Consider the following 14,521-nt stretch of genomic DNA (forward strand, 5'->3'; position numbering starts at 1 on the left):
CGAGGTCGCGGGTGATGGAGGGTTCCGACGGCAGGCGGGACAGCGGCCGGCTCGACCGGGCTGGCGAAGAGGCTACTGTGGTGCAGGCGCGGCGGTCGACGCAGCAGCTCGCAAGCGAAGGCCGGCGGTGGGTGAAGACGCCCGCACGAAGAAGATGACCAATCCTCTTGCTTTTTCTTTCTTCTTTCTTTTTTGTCTCTTTTTCTTCTTTTCCCTGCCTACCTAACGTGATTGAGTTCCAGTGGCACTTCGAAGCCAAATGCAAGGACATTGTCTTGGCCTCTTAGCCCGAGTCAAGGACCACCTGGCTTAAGGCCCTAGTGTTCTCCATCATTAACCGCTCCTGCTTTGACATCTCCAACCCATCATCGAGCTCAAGCTGCATGGAAGAAATCCGAGGCCAAACTTGACGGTGCCAAGGCTCTTCGCAACTCACATCCCTTACCCAACCTTGCCAGAAAGTGTCAAGCGGTCGGACTGCTGGATCATTTACATCTGCCGGAACCCATTAGACACCGTGGTTTCCTCATGGCACTTCTACCTTGGGCTGGCGCGGTCAACTGGCCACCGGAATGGTCCTCAAGTACGAGGACTTACAGGAAGATGTTGGAGGATAGCTGAAGAAGGTGGCCGGGTTTGTGGGGCTTCCCTTTGATATTGCTAGTATAAACACCTAGAGGGGGGGTGAATAGGCGCACAAACAATTTGTCTCAAATACAGAAGCAATTGAAATACGATCGAGGTAAAGAGAGTAAGGAAGAGAAAATTGAACACAGGATTTATAGTGGTTCGGCTTATTCCAAGCCTACGTCCACTCTTTTCCGCACCGATGCCCCCACCGGCTGTATTTCACTATGATCAAAAGAGAAGTTACAGCACAGCTTTGCCTTGATTCCACGGTGTAGATGTTCTACCACACCTCCTCAAGGTCTCTCACAAATATAGACTCTCTTTTGTATACAAGTATTCGCTCAAAGGATTTATCTAAACAAATAGGAGCTTCAGACTTTGGAATTCTTCTATCGCGCACACCTCGAACAACTAAGAACGTCTTCCTTATATACTCCTTTATGCCATCATACCCGTTGGCACTTACCAAAGGAATTCCTCCAATCTACCCGTTGGACGGAATCAATTAAGAAGATTGTTCGAGCTATTAAAGGAACGTGTTGATAGCCCATCAATCCTGTTCGCCCATACAATCAGGATCTCGGTTTCCATAAGTAGAACCTTCCAATAATATTTAGACAATCATCGAATCTTCAGTCATTGAATCAATCTTGATCAATCAAAGGATTCTTATACGTCTTCTCCAACCACGAGATCTTCTCCGGATGATAAGGTTAAATCTGAACAAAACATCCAGTTCTGGATAACCTTTCTTCAACGGATTAGAGAGCTGTCAATGAGGATAGACTTTGAGTCTTGAGTCTGGCTGTCCGGAAGTCTTCGAGACTTTAACTAACGAGTCGGACCTTGGACTAGACCGATGGAAACGTTTTGTCAACTTCAAAACACTTTCACCGAGATTTCTCCAACACCCTTCGCTGAGGAGGAATAGGAGGGAGGAGTGATTGAAGAGATAACTAAGATGTGTAGCTTAAAGAACCTCAAGGACCTGGAGGTCAACAAATCCGGCAAATTACCGACGCATATCAAGATTGAGAAGAGAAGCTTTTTCTGGAAAGGTGAGGTGAGTGCTTAGGATAACTATCTCGCTCCTTCTTCCATGGTGGAACGCCCTCAACTCGATAGCATCATCCAAGAGAAGATGAGCCCTTTTGGGTTGGAATTGAGAAAACATTTTAGTTGCTTTCAACCCCTTCCTTCTCTAAAGTATAAACAGAAATGAATGAAAGCAAAATCGAATGGTTTTCGCAGCCAGCTTCGTTTGTCTTGCTTCTCCTCGTTGTTTGGGTGGTGTAGGGTAAGAAAAAGAGCAAATCCCAATTGAACTAAAGAAACCTCGACTCTCTCTGTGCGCTAGAGACCAAACAAGTAGGGAAGAGAGGCTGATCGTTGGCTGAATTGCGGATATTGGACAAATAATAATTTCAATACATAAGGACAGTTCTACTGTTTAGTTTTTAAAAAAAAAAAAATCGGTACTGGTAAATCAATAAAAAAGTTGATAATTTGCTAATTACGAATTTTTCTTATCTTTCATTGGCTTTTATTTGTTTTTTTTTTTTTTTATCAACGACTTAAATGTGCTAACTCTTATATGGATTAACTAATCTTTATCCGAGTAACAAACTAATCATTGAGTTTTCTTATCTTTTATAAACATTTATATGGTTTTTTTTTTATAATTTATTGACTTTCGTTATCGTTTACCAACTACTTTATTTATCCTCTCTTATATAAAATTTACCAATATATATTTGTGTGGATTATCAGCTTTTCTCCTATGAGACTACCAACTAATTTTAGTTTACCAACTCTCGTTTGAATTATTCATCAATATTTATTTGGTTTTTAATTTTAAAAGTCTAAAACTTTCTATTGAGTTACCAACTTCTGTTTTGTCTTTCTTACTAAAGATTTATATAAACCGACTCTTTTTAGTAATGATCAACTTTTAATAGAGTGATTACCATCTTCTATCCAATTAAAATATCAATTAGTTTTGCGTTAATGGCCTTTATTTGCTATTTTTTTCTTTTTTCAAATTACCTCTTGAGCTTCATTGATCATCCTTTCTATAGACATTTTCAATCTTCCCATTGAAGATAGTCTCGAGGAGCAAAAAGCCGTTGAGAGTCGTTAGAAGCTGTTTGTCCAAGGATCGATTGTCCATACAATTTTTTTCCTCGAACATCAACATGGTTTCCCAAAATGGAGTCTACTCATTTTGTCACATCATTAGGTACTTTGACAATCTGACAAAAGCTATCAACTGCTCTCAAACAATTATCAATTATTTTGCTATGGTGTTTCCAGCTATCAATGGCTATAATATTCGTCTCTAATGATGATCTTTGGATGAACGTATCAATAGCATCCCCAATGACTCGGCATTAGTACACATCCATGCTCATAATTAGCATGTGCACTTTATCACCGATCTCTTGATGTTATCTACAGATAAACCATAAGAATAACTTGCATTCTACTTCCAATAATACTTTTAAGTATATCAACTTCCAAAGACTTCACAAATCAACCATAGTCCTTTTAAGTCCTTATGAACACCTTGACATGTCTAACTTATTCACATCCTTTCAAAATCTATATCACCATAGCTAGCCTTTGCTAAGCTTTTCAAGCAATCATGGATATCATCACAATCTTTCAAATATCACCACAAACATATGGAGATGCCATTATAGATATTATACAAAGTATAGTTTCGGAATCATCATAATTGCCTAGGGGTGTTTTCCAACAAGCGGGGGTCACCAAGCCTCAACGATGGCTGGTGACACTTGCCCAGATCTGGGAGAGGCAAGACAAAGACAAAGATCTTCTCGCTTTCGGTGGCAATTGCAAAAGCGAGCAAATTTCTTCGCCATCCGTGAAACAATGGTTGCTTTTGTTGCATTCCCCTTGCCGCCGCCTCCTCTACTAGATGTGGCAAAATAGATCCAAGGCCCATTCTTTAACTCGTATGTAATGGGCCAGTCACATATGAATTACCAAAAATTTTAAAAACAAGTTGAAAAGGGTTCAAGAAATAAATGGCTAACTCCATATGGGTCTAAATGGGCTGTAAACAAGCCCATTTGAGACCCATTTTCATTGCAGCATAATTACCCATTAAAGAGGGAAGTGGTCTTCCAGAATTTGTTGAATTATGCTGAAGCCCAAAAGCTTGCCTGTGTCAATCCGTAATTGGGTTTTAATACTTAGTGATATAAAGATTCTGGCTTGTTCACGTTTTACATTATCACTTATCTTTCGTCTCGTTTCAGTGTTGTTCCTCTATTGATTCACCATTGAAGCAGCTTACAAGCATTACTTCAGGGAACACTACCATTAATAAAGTATCAATAAAAAATGAGGGGAAAAAATAGTGGATATTCAAAATTTTCCCATGTAGGAAAGTACATGAACGCCATTCATTTTGAATCCCAAAGTTCGACCACATAATCTTTTTAAAAAGATAGTAGCTTAGGAGAATATTTTAGAATTTTATCGGCAATAAGATTGTCAGTTTAATTATTTATTAAGGCAACTTTACAAAAATGAAGTTATTAGGAATATGAGCAAAATTTATTAAGACATATCTAATTATTGATATGGCCCTTAAATTTACAAACTATTAAGATGTGGTACAAATATTAAGTTATTAGAAGTACAAGTGCTTAACCACCAGGGCAAATTCTTCCCACATGGGAAGGGGGTGGGAGATTCGAAACTCCACTTTCTTGAAGAGTTGAGAAGGGGATGATTTAAAGTGTGGATTTCGACTCTTACACCTTACATGGAGGCAGGGCAAAAGTTAGCATAAGAATAAAGTAAGATTGAGCAAATCGAGTAGGGATATGAGTCATTAAAATTATATTTTATTTAAATGAGTTGATTTGAATCATATCATTTTCACTTGTGATTCGGCCAAGTTTGAAAGTAAAAGTTAGAATAAGAGTAAAATATTATCGAAAAAAAAAAAAAAAGAGTACAAATGCTTATGGTATTTGGAAAGTTATTTGTCGGCATGAGTTGGATTCGGATCGAGTTTGGGTATGGGTTATTAAAATTATTTTTCATTTAAATAAGTCAATTTGGGTCAGATCCACCCATTTGATAGGCCTATGCTTTACTTCCATACGCATGCTTTGTCTTCATCTCTTAGGATTCCTCTACTCAAAGCATTTATTGATCGTTATTTCTTGGTCTCCATTTATGTGGCTTTCCCTCGCGAGCACGTTTGCCAGCCAGAACCACCACTTGTACAGTGAAGATCCACGCCTAGGGCCAATGAGGGTCACCGGCCATTGTCGAGGTCCGGCAACTCCCACTAACCCTTCCACCACCTCACCAAGTGATATTGCAGTCCCTTTTTTAAGTATTTTTAGTTTGTCCTTTTCTTTTGGAAAAAAAAAAAATAGGATGCCGAGTAAAAAGAAGAAAATAATAAATAAATAAAATCACTTCAATATTATCAATTAGCCAAATTAGACAAAACTAACATAAAGATTTGATTGTACAATTTTAATAAGTTTTAAAACTTTATTATACTTTTTAAAAGTTTAAGAATATAATTACATCTTCATGATAAATTTTAAAATGCATGCTACTCTTATCCCCTAAAAATAACATCTCTCGTCATCTATAAAGAATGAAAATAAAGAAGTGTCAAAAAAAGTTTATTGTCAAATTCGTTATATTAAAAGAAAATATCCTATACATTAATCAATATTTACAATAATAAGATATTGGGAACTTAATCAAGTATATTCAGGGTGCAATTCGGGTTCCAAATCTCAACCATTAAGCACTAATCCCAAGGGTCATCACTCCTCTCACCTCACCTCCCACTTTCTTTCATTCGCACTCAACTTTGGCACTCACCAACACACATTAACTCCAAAATCTCATTAATTTCGCTCCCCTGCTCCCTCCCATTTGTCCTCCTCCTCTCTCTTTCTCTCCCATGTCCTCCTCCGCCGACCCCCCGGCGGCGACCGGAGTCGGCCTCGGGTACGGCATCGCCATCGCCGTGAGCCTCCTCGTCCTCATCTCCACCATCATGCTCGCCTCCTACGCCTGCGTCCGCGTCAAGTCCCACAACCTCCGCGCCACCTCCGACGGCGGCGACCCCGACGCGGCGGACCCGACGCCGCGTGCTGCGGAGATTATGGTGGCGGTGGGGATGGACGGGGCGGCGATAGAGACGTACTACCCGAAGCTGGTGCTAGGGGAGAGCAAGAGGCTGCCGAAGCACAACGAGGGGGGGCATTGCTCGATATGCTTGGCCGAGTACGAAGCCAAGGACGTCATACGGTGCGTACCGGAGTGCAGCCACTGCTTCCACGCTGCCTGCGTCGACGCATGGCTCAGGGTCAGCGCCACGTGCCCGCTGTGCCGGAGCTCGCCGGCTCCCACGCCGCTCGCCACGCCGCTCTCGGAGGTGGTCCCCCTCGCCATCAACCCCAGGTGACATTGGTCGGGCTGAGTTTTCTTTGTTTTGTCTAGGTTTTGGGTATGTCCATGTTGCGGTATATGTAGCGTAGTTGCTAGAAGAACCACAAGCATGCATGGTGCTTTTGCCTGTTCTTTTCCTTTTCCCCTTAGATGGTGAAGAATGTCCTGTAATCTGTATGTATTACGCAGTGCAGCTCAATTGAGAATATTCAAGAGCGGATTTATTCCTTTTGTTCCATTTTTTTCCCTTAATGAAGAAATCAGGGATCTTAACACGAGCTTTGTACAAATCTTGAGCCGTTGATTCAAGTTTCCCCTGACGTTACCCCGTCATTATCCCCATTCAATCCGATGGTCGAGTGGAGCTAAAACTAGCTAATTGCTTTGGATTGGTACCCTTCAACAGCCACTCAATACAAATGGAGAAGTAGATCCCACACCAGACGAGAAAAGCTTGCTTGGCTGACTTTCAAGTCGGATTAAAAATTTGATCGAACGAAGTGGATGGCAAGAAACGATGCGGCCAAATTAGAAGATCGTGATGATTGTTGCCTACGTTTGAAAGGAGCTTAGACTAACCTTTTGTTTCTAAACTAGGCGTGTAGGCCTAGTGTATATTTTATCTAGTCAGTGGCGACAGAAAGCACGAAGTCGTGTCTTAGGAGATCGGGTCGGCTCTTTTGGACTGATCTACAAAGTCAAGATTTCTCGAGATTTGTCCCCTCATTCCATGTCCGTAGTTCTCTCGTCTCTAGAAAATTGAACCAGGGGGGGTGGTCCTCTTGGATTCACCAGTTCGAATAGGGTACATAAGCGCAATGCAATCCCAACCGATGACCCCATCGGAAGCTAAACTGAGACTCAATTCTTTGGATTAGAGCAGCTTGGCTACCTTCCGTTGGAAATTTTTTTTAAGTTTATATGTTCAGATGTAGATCTGAGTCATATATCCAGATGGCCCCGCAGACATTAATATAAAAATAAAGGCGCTGAAAGGAATGGGAACAGATGGACTATGCCGACCTTGGATAGGGTCACTGGCCGACACTCGACAGTCCACATAAATGACCTGTTGGCACTTTAATATTCCCTTCACATGGGCCGAAGAGGTCGTTGCCGGTGACAATTAAGGCGTCGGGATGTGCGAAAGACGGACCAAAAAGCGGAGATGCTGTCCCAACCAGTCAAATATAAAAAGCTTCTTTCCCAGTGGTCTTCTTTTGTTTTTCTTCTCCTTTCTGAACATCCTGCGACTTAATGCTCATGACCCAGCCAGAGGACTCTAATGAAAGGGATGAAGTGCTCGCAATGGTCAGGTCCATGAATGGTGCGCGACGATATCCATTGTTTTAGGCGGTTGGCATGAAACAATGAGCTGTACTTTTATTAGCTATCATGGTCGTATGCACAATTCCGGAGGACTAAGCATTATATGCTTCTTCCGGATAAGAAAAAAAATTCATGTAAAGTATGGAAGAGAAAGCCACATGTCGATTTCACTGAGAAATGGTATCATCCTTTGGAAGAGCGACGTAGTTGATAGGGATGACGGCATTGGACTTGCGGCCATCTCTGCGCTCCTTGCCGCTCGAGGGCACTCCATGACGGCTGGGGGTGGCACCCCGTCGGCCAAGTGGTGTTCCGAGGAGGGTATTGGCAGTGGTGCTCTGGCCGAGCGGTTTCTTGGGCCGGGAACCAAAGATGGCTTCTTGTTCCGTAGCAAGTTGCTCCTGTAGTCGTTTCTGCTCCTGCAAGAGGCAGAAAGAATGGATAGCAAGATTTACTAGGCAAGTTCAGCCTCAAATAACAAATGTCAATGCTGAAGCTCCTAAATGAGGACGGCATAGTAGAACCTTCCAGATCCATAACAAAACATAATAGGAGAATAAATTAGTGCCATTTTACGTGTGAAAGACAAAATCAGACCCGTGTGTTTTCCATATTAAACATAATGAAATGCAAGAAGTACCAGATTAAACGATTTAAGCATACCCGAAATCGACGCTTTTCCTCTTCCCTCTCTTGCCGCAACATTATGTACTCCTCCAGAGTACATAAGAGAGGATCCTGGAATTAGCTAGCAATTTGAGTCAAAACTACTTAAATGCTAAATTGTACATAAAACAGAAGATGAGTGAGCTGATTAATTACCTTATCATACAAGAAAGGGATCCCTTTCTCTGATTCCCAAGCTTTTATTTTTGATGTCAGAGTTTCAATAATAGCTAGTCAAGAAAGTTTGAGTCTTGTGTGAGCATATAAACATCCTTCCAAATCATAAACAGTAAAATAAACACTTCTTGTCAACTGCAAATTGAAACCTTACGGACTACTTCATTAAATGAAACCCGACTACTATGCATCAGAAGGTTATAAGCTTACAACATAACACAAGGAGTTTCCTTGCTGTCACAAAATCGCTACAAGAGGTACAGCATTTAATTTAATCCGAGAGATAAAATCATGCTGTGAAGATGCCGATAACAGAAACACTTCCACAGTAGTCTTGGCTCGGAGAAAATGACACGTTCAGGAGAAATAGCTTGATTACCGCAGGAAAAGAGGATTTCTCTTAACGGTCTGTCACTTCTATGTAACATAGACTAATTAGCAATGGTATTGATTGACTTATAGTTCGACTTTGAATCAAGGAGGCACTCTGCCACCAATCATCAAAGACTTAGATATTGTTATAACAGTGTCTGTCGACGATGAAAAGCTCACATGGTATTTTGCTGACCAGGATTCGTGCCTTCTCTGCACGTTTGAGACTTTTATGTGCGCCCCTGCCAGCAGAATAGCGATTTTCGTCCTGCAAAGGGAAAAATAAAGTGAGTAACTAAGGATTCAAAAGCTGAAAGCTTGCAACGTGATTGCCTAAGAGCAAGTACAGGGCCCAAAGGTATTACTTGCTACGAATCTCCTAACATAGATTGTAATAAATTAATCAATTTAGCACAAATGTAATAGAAAGAAATGCGATGATCTCCTATAATTGTACACATGGAGATAAGTCTAATTTTATCTCTAAGCAATACAGACTTGTTCACAAGCCTAAGTAGAAGAAATTTCTCTGGCTTGTTATTTACATTTTCTCCTAAAAGAATCATATAGGAGCAGTAACAAGTTCATTTGCAATGACTGAGGCTAGTGACATAAAAAAAGGCCCAAGGGACAACACAAGTCAACAAGTTGGGTCAGGCCTTTCCTCACCACGCTTGGGCATGGATTTGGTTTTACCCTGTAGCGCAACAAGGAGGTCGATGACATACATATTTAATACCCAGTACTCATGATCCAGAAGTAAGCAAGATTATCATCACTTGACATAAAAATGTAAAATTTGGAAGAGAAAATGGAAGTAGGTGATGTGGAAAGAAAACATTAGCATACGTCCAAAGACAGAAAAAGTCATAGAGCTGTAAGTTTCTCAAAGCATCCAAGATTCGTTCTTGCATGTTTAGACAATGCCTGGGATTCACCTTTCAAGTATATTATCTCCAAGAAACCTTGAGATGCCATATTGTAAAACCAGAACAAAAGCTAGAGTGCTGAATGTATCTACCACCAAACTGTGCAGCAAAGCAATTCAAAAGCTTTTTGAGAGTTGATACCTTTTCATAATCATCAAGCCATTTCTCCTCTTCCGCTGCATACTTCCACTTCTCTACCTTATCCAAAATATCCTTTCTGCTCAGAGCTTGCTCTTTCGCTTTCGCAATCTGGTCGTCCATGCTTGAAAGTAGGTCAGACATATCAGCATTGCCTGCAAGTGCATGTTGAAAGCAAAATTTAAATATTCATTGCAGGTATTTTTGTTTAGCCTCAGAGCAAGAAGTGTGCATTTTGATTCCCTCCTAAAAAAGGGGCCTTAATATAAACAAAGTAAAAGATGCATGCCCAAGAGAGGAAAGTGGAATATATCAAGAACAAGGAGACTGCTAAAGGTACAAACATCACACTGGAAATGTATATACACGGGATAAGGGTTGGAGGATGGAACTCCTCACAACAAATTTCTATTTCACACAAGTTGAAATTGATTGCTAAGAATGACAACCGAAATGCAGGGATGAATATTTCAGGAATGCTTCTTTACCCTGGGATTTGGTAAATATGCACATCATGGAAAGTGCTGAATAACTTGAGGAAGGTAATGCCAATAGAGAGTATTTCTACTTTATCACTGTGGAAGATGAAAAAGGGAATAATGAGTGGGACCTGATTCTATAAGGCTGATGAGAATCTGTCTGGCTGCATCACTGTCCACATCCATATGAACACCTCTGTAGATTTCTTCTAGCTCACTTTGCCTCTTTAAAACAAGCTCCTTCATCTTACTGGCCTTTAGCACATTCAACCTCTCTACTTCAAGCTCAGCCTAGAAATAACAGGCTTAAGCATGTTTACAGAAATCCAACAGACAACTTCTTCAATATGGTAAGAGTTTATTTGTGAAATAAACCTTATGTCACGATTTCACCTGCTCAATGACTTCTAAAGCGAGGGATCCTGGCTTGGACACCTCGTCAACATTGGAAGAAATTAAACTAGTGACATAGTCATACTTTTTCTGTTCCTCAGTAGGAGTGTCCATAAGGTTCCACAGCTCCATGAGTGTGCTCCCTAGATTTTGAAGCTACAATTACACCAAAGAAATTTCTCTTCATTCCAATGCCATCAAAAAATCTCGCAGCAAACAAGATTATTCTGTTCACCAGCAACAAGTATTAGCCCTGAGGGCATTTTATTAAGCTCGAGCTCGGGAAGATCATTAAGACAATCAATAGGCCATGAAAAAGTAAAGAGAGGAAGAATCTGCTTGTACTGAGTAGCTATTAGCCTGTTACAAAAGAAATTTTTAAAGAGGAATTAAATTAACTACAAACTTATCCATTTGGTTAATACTTGCATTTTTATGGCTCCAGAGTAGTGTATTTTTCCCTTGTCATTGCTTGAAAGCACAAAGTATGTTACTAAGGCCCCGTTTGGTTCAACTTTGGAGAAATGGCTTTGCATTTCCCCAAGTATCCTGGAGTGAATGAGCGTTTGGGGAATGAAAAGTGTGTTTGGGAACTCATTTTTGTGTGTATTTTGCAAATTAATTTTGAGGTGAAAAGAAAAAGGAAAAAAAGAAAGGAAAAGAAAAGGGAGGAGGAGATGCAGCTGCTCGGCAGTGGGGCTGGTGGTGGTGGGGAGGCGGCTGGTGGTGGTGGCGGTGGCGGTGGCAGTGGAGGAAGGCGGCTCAGGCGCCTCGCGGTTCAGGCGCCGCCGAGTCGCGCGGCCTCAGGCGACGTTGCCTGGGTCGATTTCTCCCTCCGATCCTTCTCCAACCTCTAGGTAGCGCGTTCTTGAACTCGCGGCCATCGTCATCTTCTTCCGATCGTCGCAGGTTTCGGGAAGGATTTTCTCGCCGTCGTTTTCTGGGGGTGTTGAGTGCCGGCATCAGCGTCGCCGTCGGCGGCATCGCCTGGGTCACTCGACCTCAAGCGCGACCCAAGGCGTCGCCTGAGACCGCGGTCGAGCGACCCAGGCAACGCCGCCTAGGTGGCGCAACCTCAGGCCAGGCTTCCTGGTGGCCAGATCTGGCCCCCCGGCGGCCAGATCTGGCCTCTCGTCGGCTGAGCTTCGTGAGGAAGAAGGAAGAAGACGATGAACAGTGTTTTTCAAGGGCAGAAAAGGAAAACATAATTATCAATAAGGGCAATATTGGAAAGAAAAAAATTTACTAAACCCTAGACTAGCATTCCAAATGCCGAATGGAGACTTGAAAAGCCGAACCAAACGCAAAAAAATTTTCCCCAAGGAGCTTTGGGCTCAAAGCCCTTGGGAAAGTTGAACCAAACGGGGCCTAAGTCTTAAAAATCCATGCAGTTCCAGCAAAGACCTTGCCAATACAAGCATGATCATGGACAAAAACAACCATAGAAATAAGGAAGCAATGAGACAATTTTAGCAGTTCTAGAAAAGACCTTGCTAATACGAGCATGATCATAGGCAAAAACAACCTTAGACATGAGGAAGCAATGAGACGTTTTTAGCAGTTCCAGCAAAGACCTTGCTAATAAAAGCATGATCATGGGCAAAAACAACCTTAGAGATAATGAAGCAATAAGACGTTTTTACGTGCTCTAATCAGGAATTACAAGTCTGATGTAGCATATACACACGTAGAAAACCAGAGACATAAAGGGAAAGTAGCCATCACCTTCTGTAGTCTTTGTCGTTTTTCTTGATTTAAGGAACGGATCACACTGGTGAGTCTAGCAAGAGTGTCATTGCTTATGCTTTTAACCTGGTCACTTTTGCAGCTGCTCAAACTTGGATTAATTTCATTGACAGTTTCAAAGAAATCAAACGACATGACAACTGACAACTGATGGATGGCGTTGATATGGCTGTTCACTCTTTGTAAGCGGATCAACTGCAACTCAAATAAAAGAATTGTTTAATTTGAGGTATTTACCAATTTTTCTCCTAGGCTTTGCAGAAAAAAGAGCGTACAAGACAGATAAAAGAAATGATATAAACCTTCTCATTTTGAAGCTCCTGCAAGTGTGATTTCAGTTCCGCCAACTTGTTTAATGTCCAATCGCTTTCATTAACTCGCAGAGAAGTAGAATCATTGGACTGTCCATTTCCTGCTATCTCTGCACATATCTGGGCAATCTGCCTTTGCGTCTCTGAAAATTCCTTCATTCTTTCGTTTTTCTTCAATCTTAAGTCATCGAGAACAGGTTCTATAGTAGATAGTTGCTCTTTGAGACTACCCTTCCCCTTCATAATCAAGTGATATCTAAAAGCTCAGCACTTATCTTCACAGAAATATTTACTTAAGGAACTAGATAGAGCAAACCAAGTTGATAATTCTATGGTAGGCCCCGGCTCGAAAAAAAAAAAAAAAGAATTTTCTCCTCTCTTCCCCCATATTTTTTTTCCCCTATTTTCACTTCATCAATGTATACTAAAATGCTATGGAGTAATTGCGCAATGATTTATTCTTGAAATTTTCAATCCCCAATCTGAACTTCGATAATTAAAGGTTTAAAAGGTTAATGGAGTGATCAATTCATGTAACTATCAATCCCCTGATCCTAAATTTCGAATATTAAATATTGAAAAGGTTAATGTGAGTACCCGCGCGATGATCATGCGCTCCCCAAGGGCAGAAATAAGGTTGGTTATTTCAGCTTCAGACTCAGCTAGTGACTGATGCAGCTCTGCCTTGTACTTTCTGGTTCTATCGACCTTCCTGCGGTAAATGTCAAGACACTCCTGCTCCAGCTGCAGAAGCATTCTATCCCTCTCGTCATCACTCTCACCAATCTCATCCCAAATGATCTGCCATACAGTGGTAATTAGATCACAATGGAAAACTACTGCATAAGCAGTTCCAATCCCGAAGAATAAAAAAAGGGGGGAAATCAGAATAAGAGACAACGTTCGAACCACACTAACAGAGCGATCGAATTCCTTTCCAATCCTACCATCTACCCATTATTCGATTCTCCACAGACGACTCGGAATGCCATTGGCTCACAGAGAAACAAGGCAAATGCTAGTTCGCTGACCATAAACTCTGGAATGTGTATCGTAGCGGAAGACGAAACGCCGAAATGCAATCTCAAAATCCTTGGCGACTTCGACGCGAGGAGGACAATATCGACGTGAATCTATGCAGAGCAGACCGCGGAAGAGGCCGGAGTAGAATTAAAGTCTCCGATTCGGCGAAAGAAGACGAAGCCCAGTGCTTGCTTAATGGAACAGGAAAAGAGAGAGAGAGAGAGAGACTGACCTGAAGCTCGTGGAGGAGGGAGCTACAGGTGGTGTGGCTTTGAGAGGAAGCGGGCTGCGGATCCGCCATGCCGGATGAATCCCCCGCCGCTCGGAAGCCGTCGGAAGATGGAAACCGCCGGCGATTCGAGAAACCCTAGAAGGATGAAGGAAGAAGAACGGAGAAGGAGAGAGATTGGATCGAATTCGAACCGGAGAATCTGCGCGTTTTATGAGCACGAGAGAGAGGGAGAGAAATGGGAAATTTTTGGGGGAGCCGGAGCCGTACTGGTCGTCGGTTACGGATTGAGTTTCGTTTTGGCGGGCAATGAAATCGGATTTCCTCATTTTTGAATCGGCACGATTTTGGAGGGCACGGTGGGCCCCCCCCCCGCGCATTGGGGCCCCCAAGCGATAAGCAAGAGAGGATGATGATATTTCTTTGGGAAAAAATATTGGGAGAACTCCTAAAACTTGTTATGAAAATATAATTAAATTATAAAACTTATAAAAAGTGTAATTAAGTTCTAAAATTTGTCAAAATATTTTAATCGATTCCTAAAATGACACCGTCAAATTTCCTAACGGAAAAAAAGTTGACGTGGCGTGGGACGCACTTTTTTACTCATTTCTCTCCTACATGGCGAATAGTTAAAAGAAA

The 14,521-nt window shown here is 41.8% G+C and overlaps 2 protein-coding genes and 1 pseudogene across 2 annotated transcripts; 2 read left to right on the plus strand and 1 right to left on the minus strand.

Moving 5' to 3' along the window:
- The first annotated feature begins 14 nt into the window (after nt 1-14).
- LOC120289108 lies at nt 15-1,765 on the plus strand (annotated as a pseudogene).
- Nucleotides 1,766-5,460: 3,695 nt separating this feature from the next.
- LOC104420950 (putative RING-H2 finger protein ATL69) lies at nt 5,461-6,323 on the plus strand. The gene has a single exon (XM_010032725.3). The coding sequence runs from the start codon at nt 5,597-5,599 to the stop codon at nt 6,101-6,103; it is 507 nt and encodes a 168-aa protein (XP_010031027.1). The 5' UTR covers nt 5,461-5,596; the 3' UTR covers nt 6,104-6,323.
- Nucleotides 6,324-7,444: 1,121 nt separating this feature from the next.
- LOC104420951 (65-kDa microtubule-associated protein 5) lies at nt 7,445-14,169 on the minus strand. Its single transcript, XM_010032726.3, has 11 exons — nt 13,883-14,169; nt 13,225-13,428; nt 12,619-12,864; nt 12,296-12,511; nt 10,571-10,726; nt 10,309-10,468; nt 9,702-9,853; nt 8,812-8,899; nt 8,239-8,312; nt 8,080-8,154; nt 7,445-7,835 (listed from the first exon to the last, which is right to left on the minus strand). Exons 1-11 carry the CDS (start codon nt 13,949-13,951, stop codon nt 7,584-7,586), a joined length of 1,692 nt encoding a protein of 563 aa, XP_010031028.2. The 5' UTR covers nt 13,952-14,169; the 3' UTR covers nt 7,445-7,583.
- Between the last annotated feature and the right edge of the window lie 352 nt (nt 14,170-14,521).

The sequence above is a fragment of the Eucalyptus grandis genome, chromosome 10 (genome assembly GCF_016545825.1).
Source record: "Eucalyptus grandis isolate ANBG69807.140 chromosome 10, ASM1654582v1, whole genome shotgun sequence".
Lineage (NCBI taxonomy): Eukaryota > Viridiplantae > Streptophyta > Magnoliopsida > Myrtales > Myrtaceae > Eucalyptus > Eucalyptus grandis.

What these genes read in the sequence shown, in the direction of transcription:
- LOC104420950 (XM_010032725.3), top strand. Translation starts at nt 5,597, where the DNA reads ATGTCCTCCTCCGCCGACCCCCCGGCGGCGACCGGAGTCGGCCTCGGG.
- LOC104420951 (XM_010032726.3), bottom strand. Translation starts at nt 13,951, where the DNA reads ATGGCGGATCCGCAGCCCGCTTCCTCTCAAAGCCACACCACCTGTAGC. An exon ending in AGGAGCTTCAAAATGAGAAG is followed by an intron (nt 12,512 to 12,618) that starts GTTTATATCATT and finishes TTTGAGTTGCAG; the next exon opens with TTGATCCGCTTACAAAGAGT. An exon ending in CTTTAGAAGTCATTGAGCAG is followed by an intron (nt 10,469 to 10,570) that starts GTGAAATCGTGA and finishes TGTTATTTCTAG; the next exon opens with GCTGAGCTTGAAGTAGAGAG.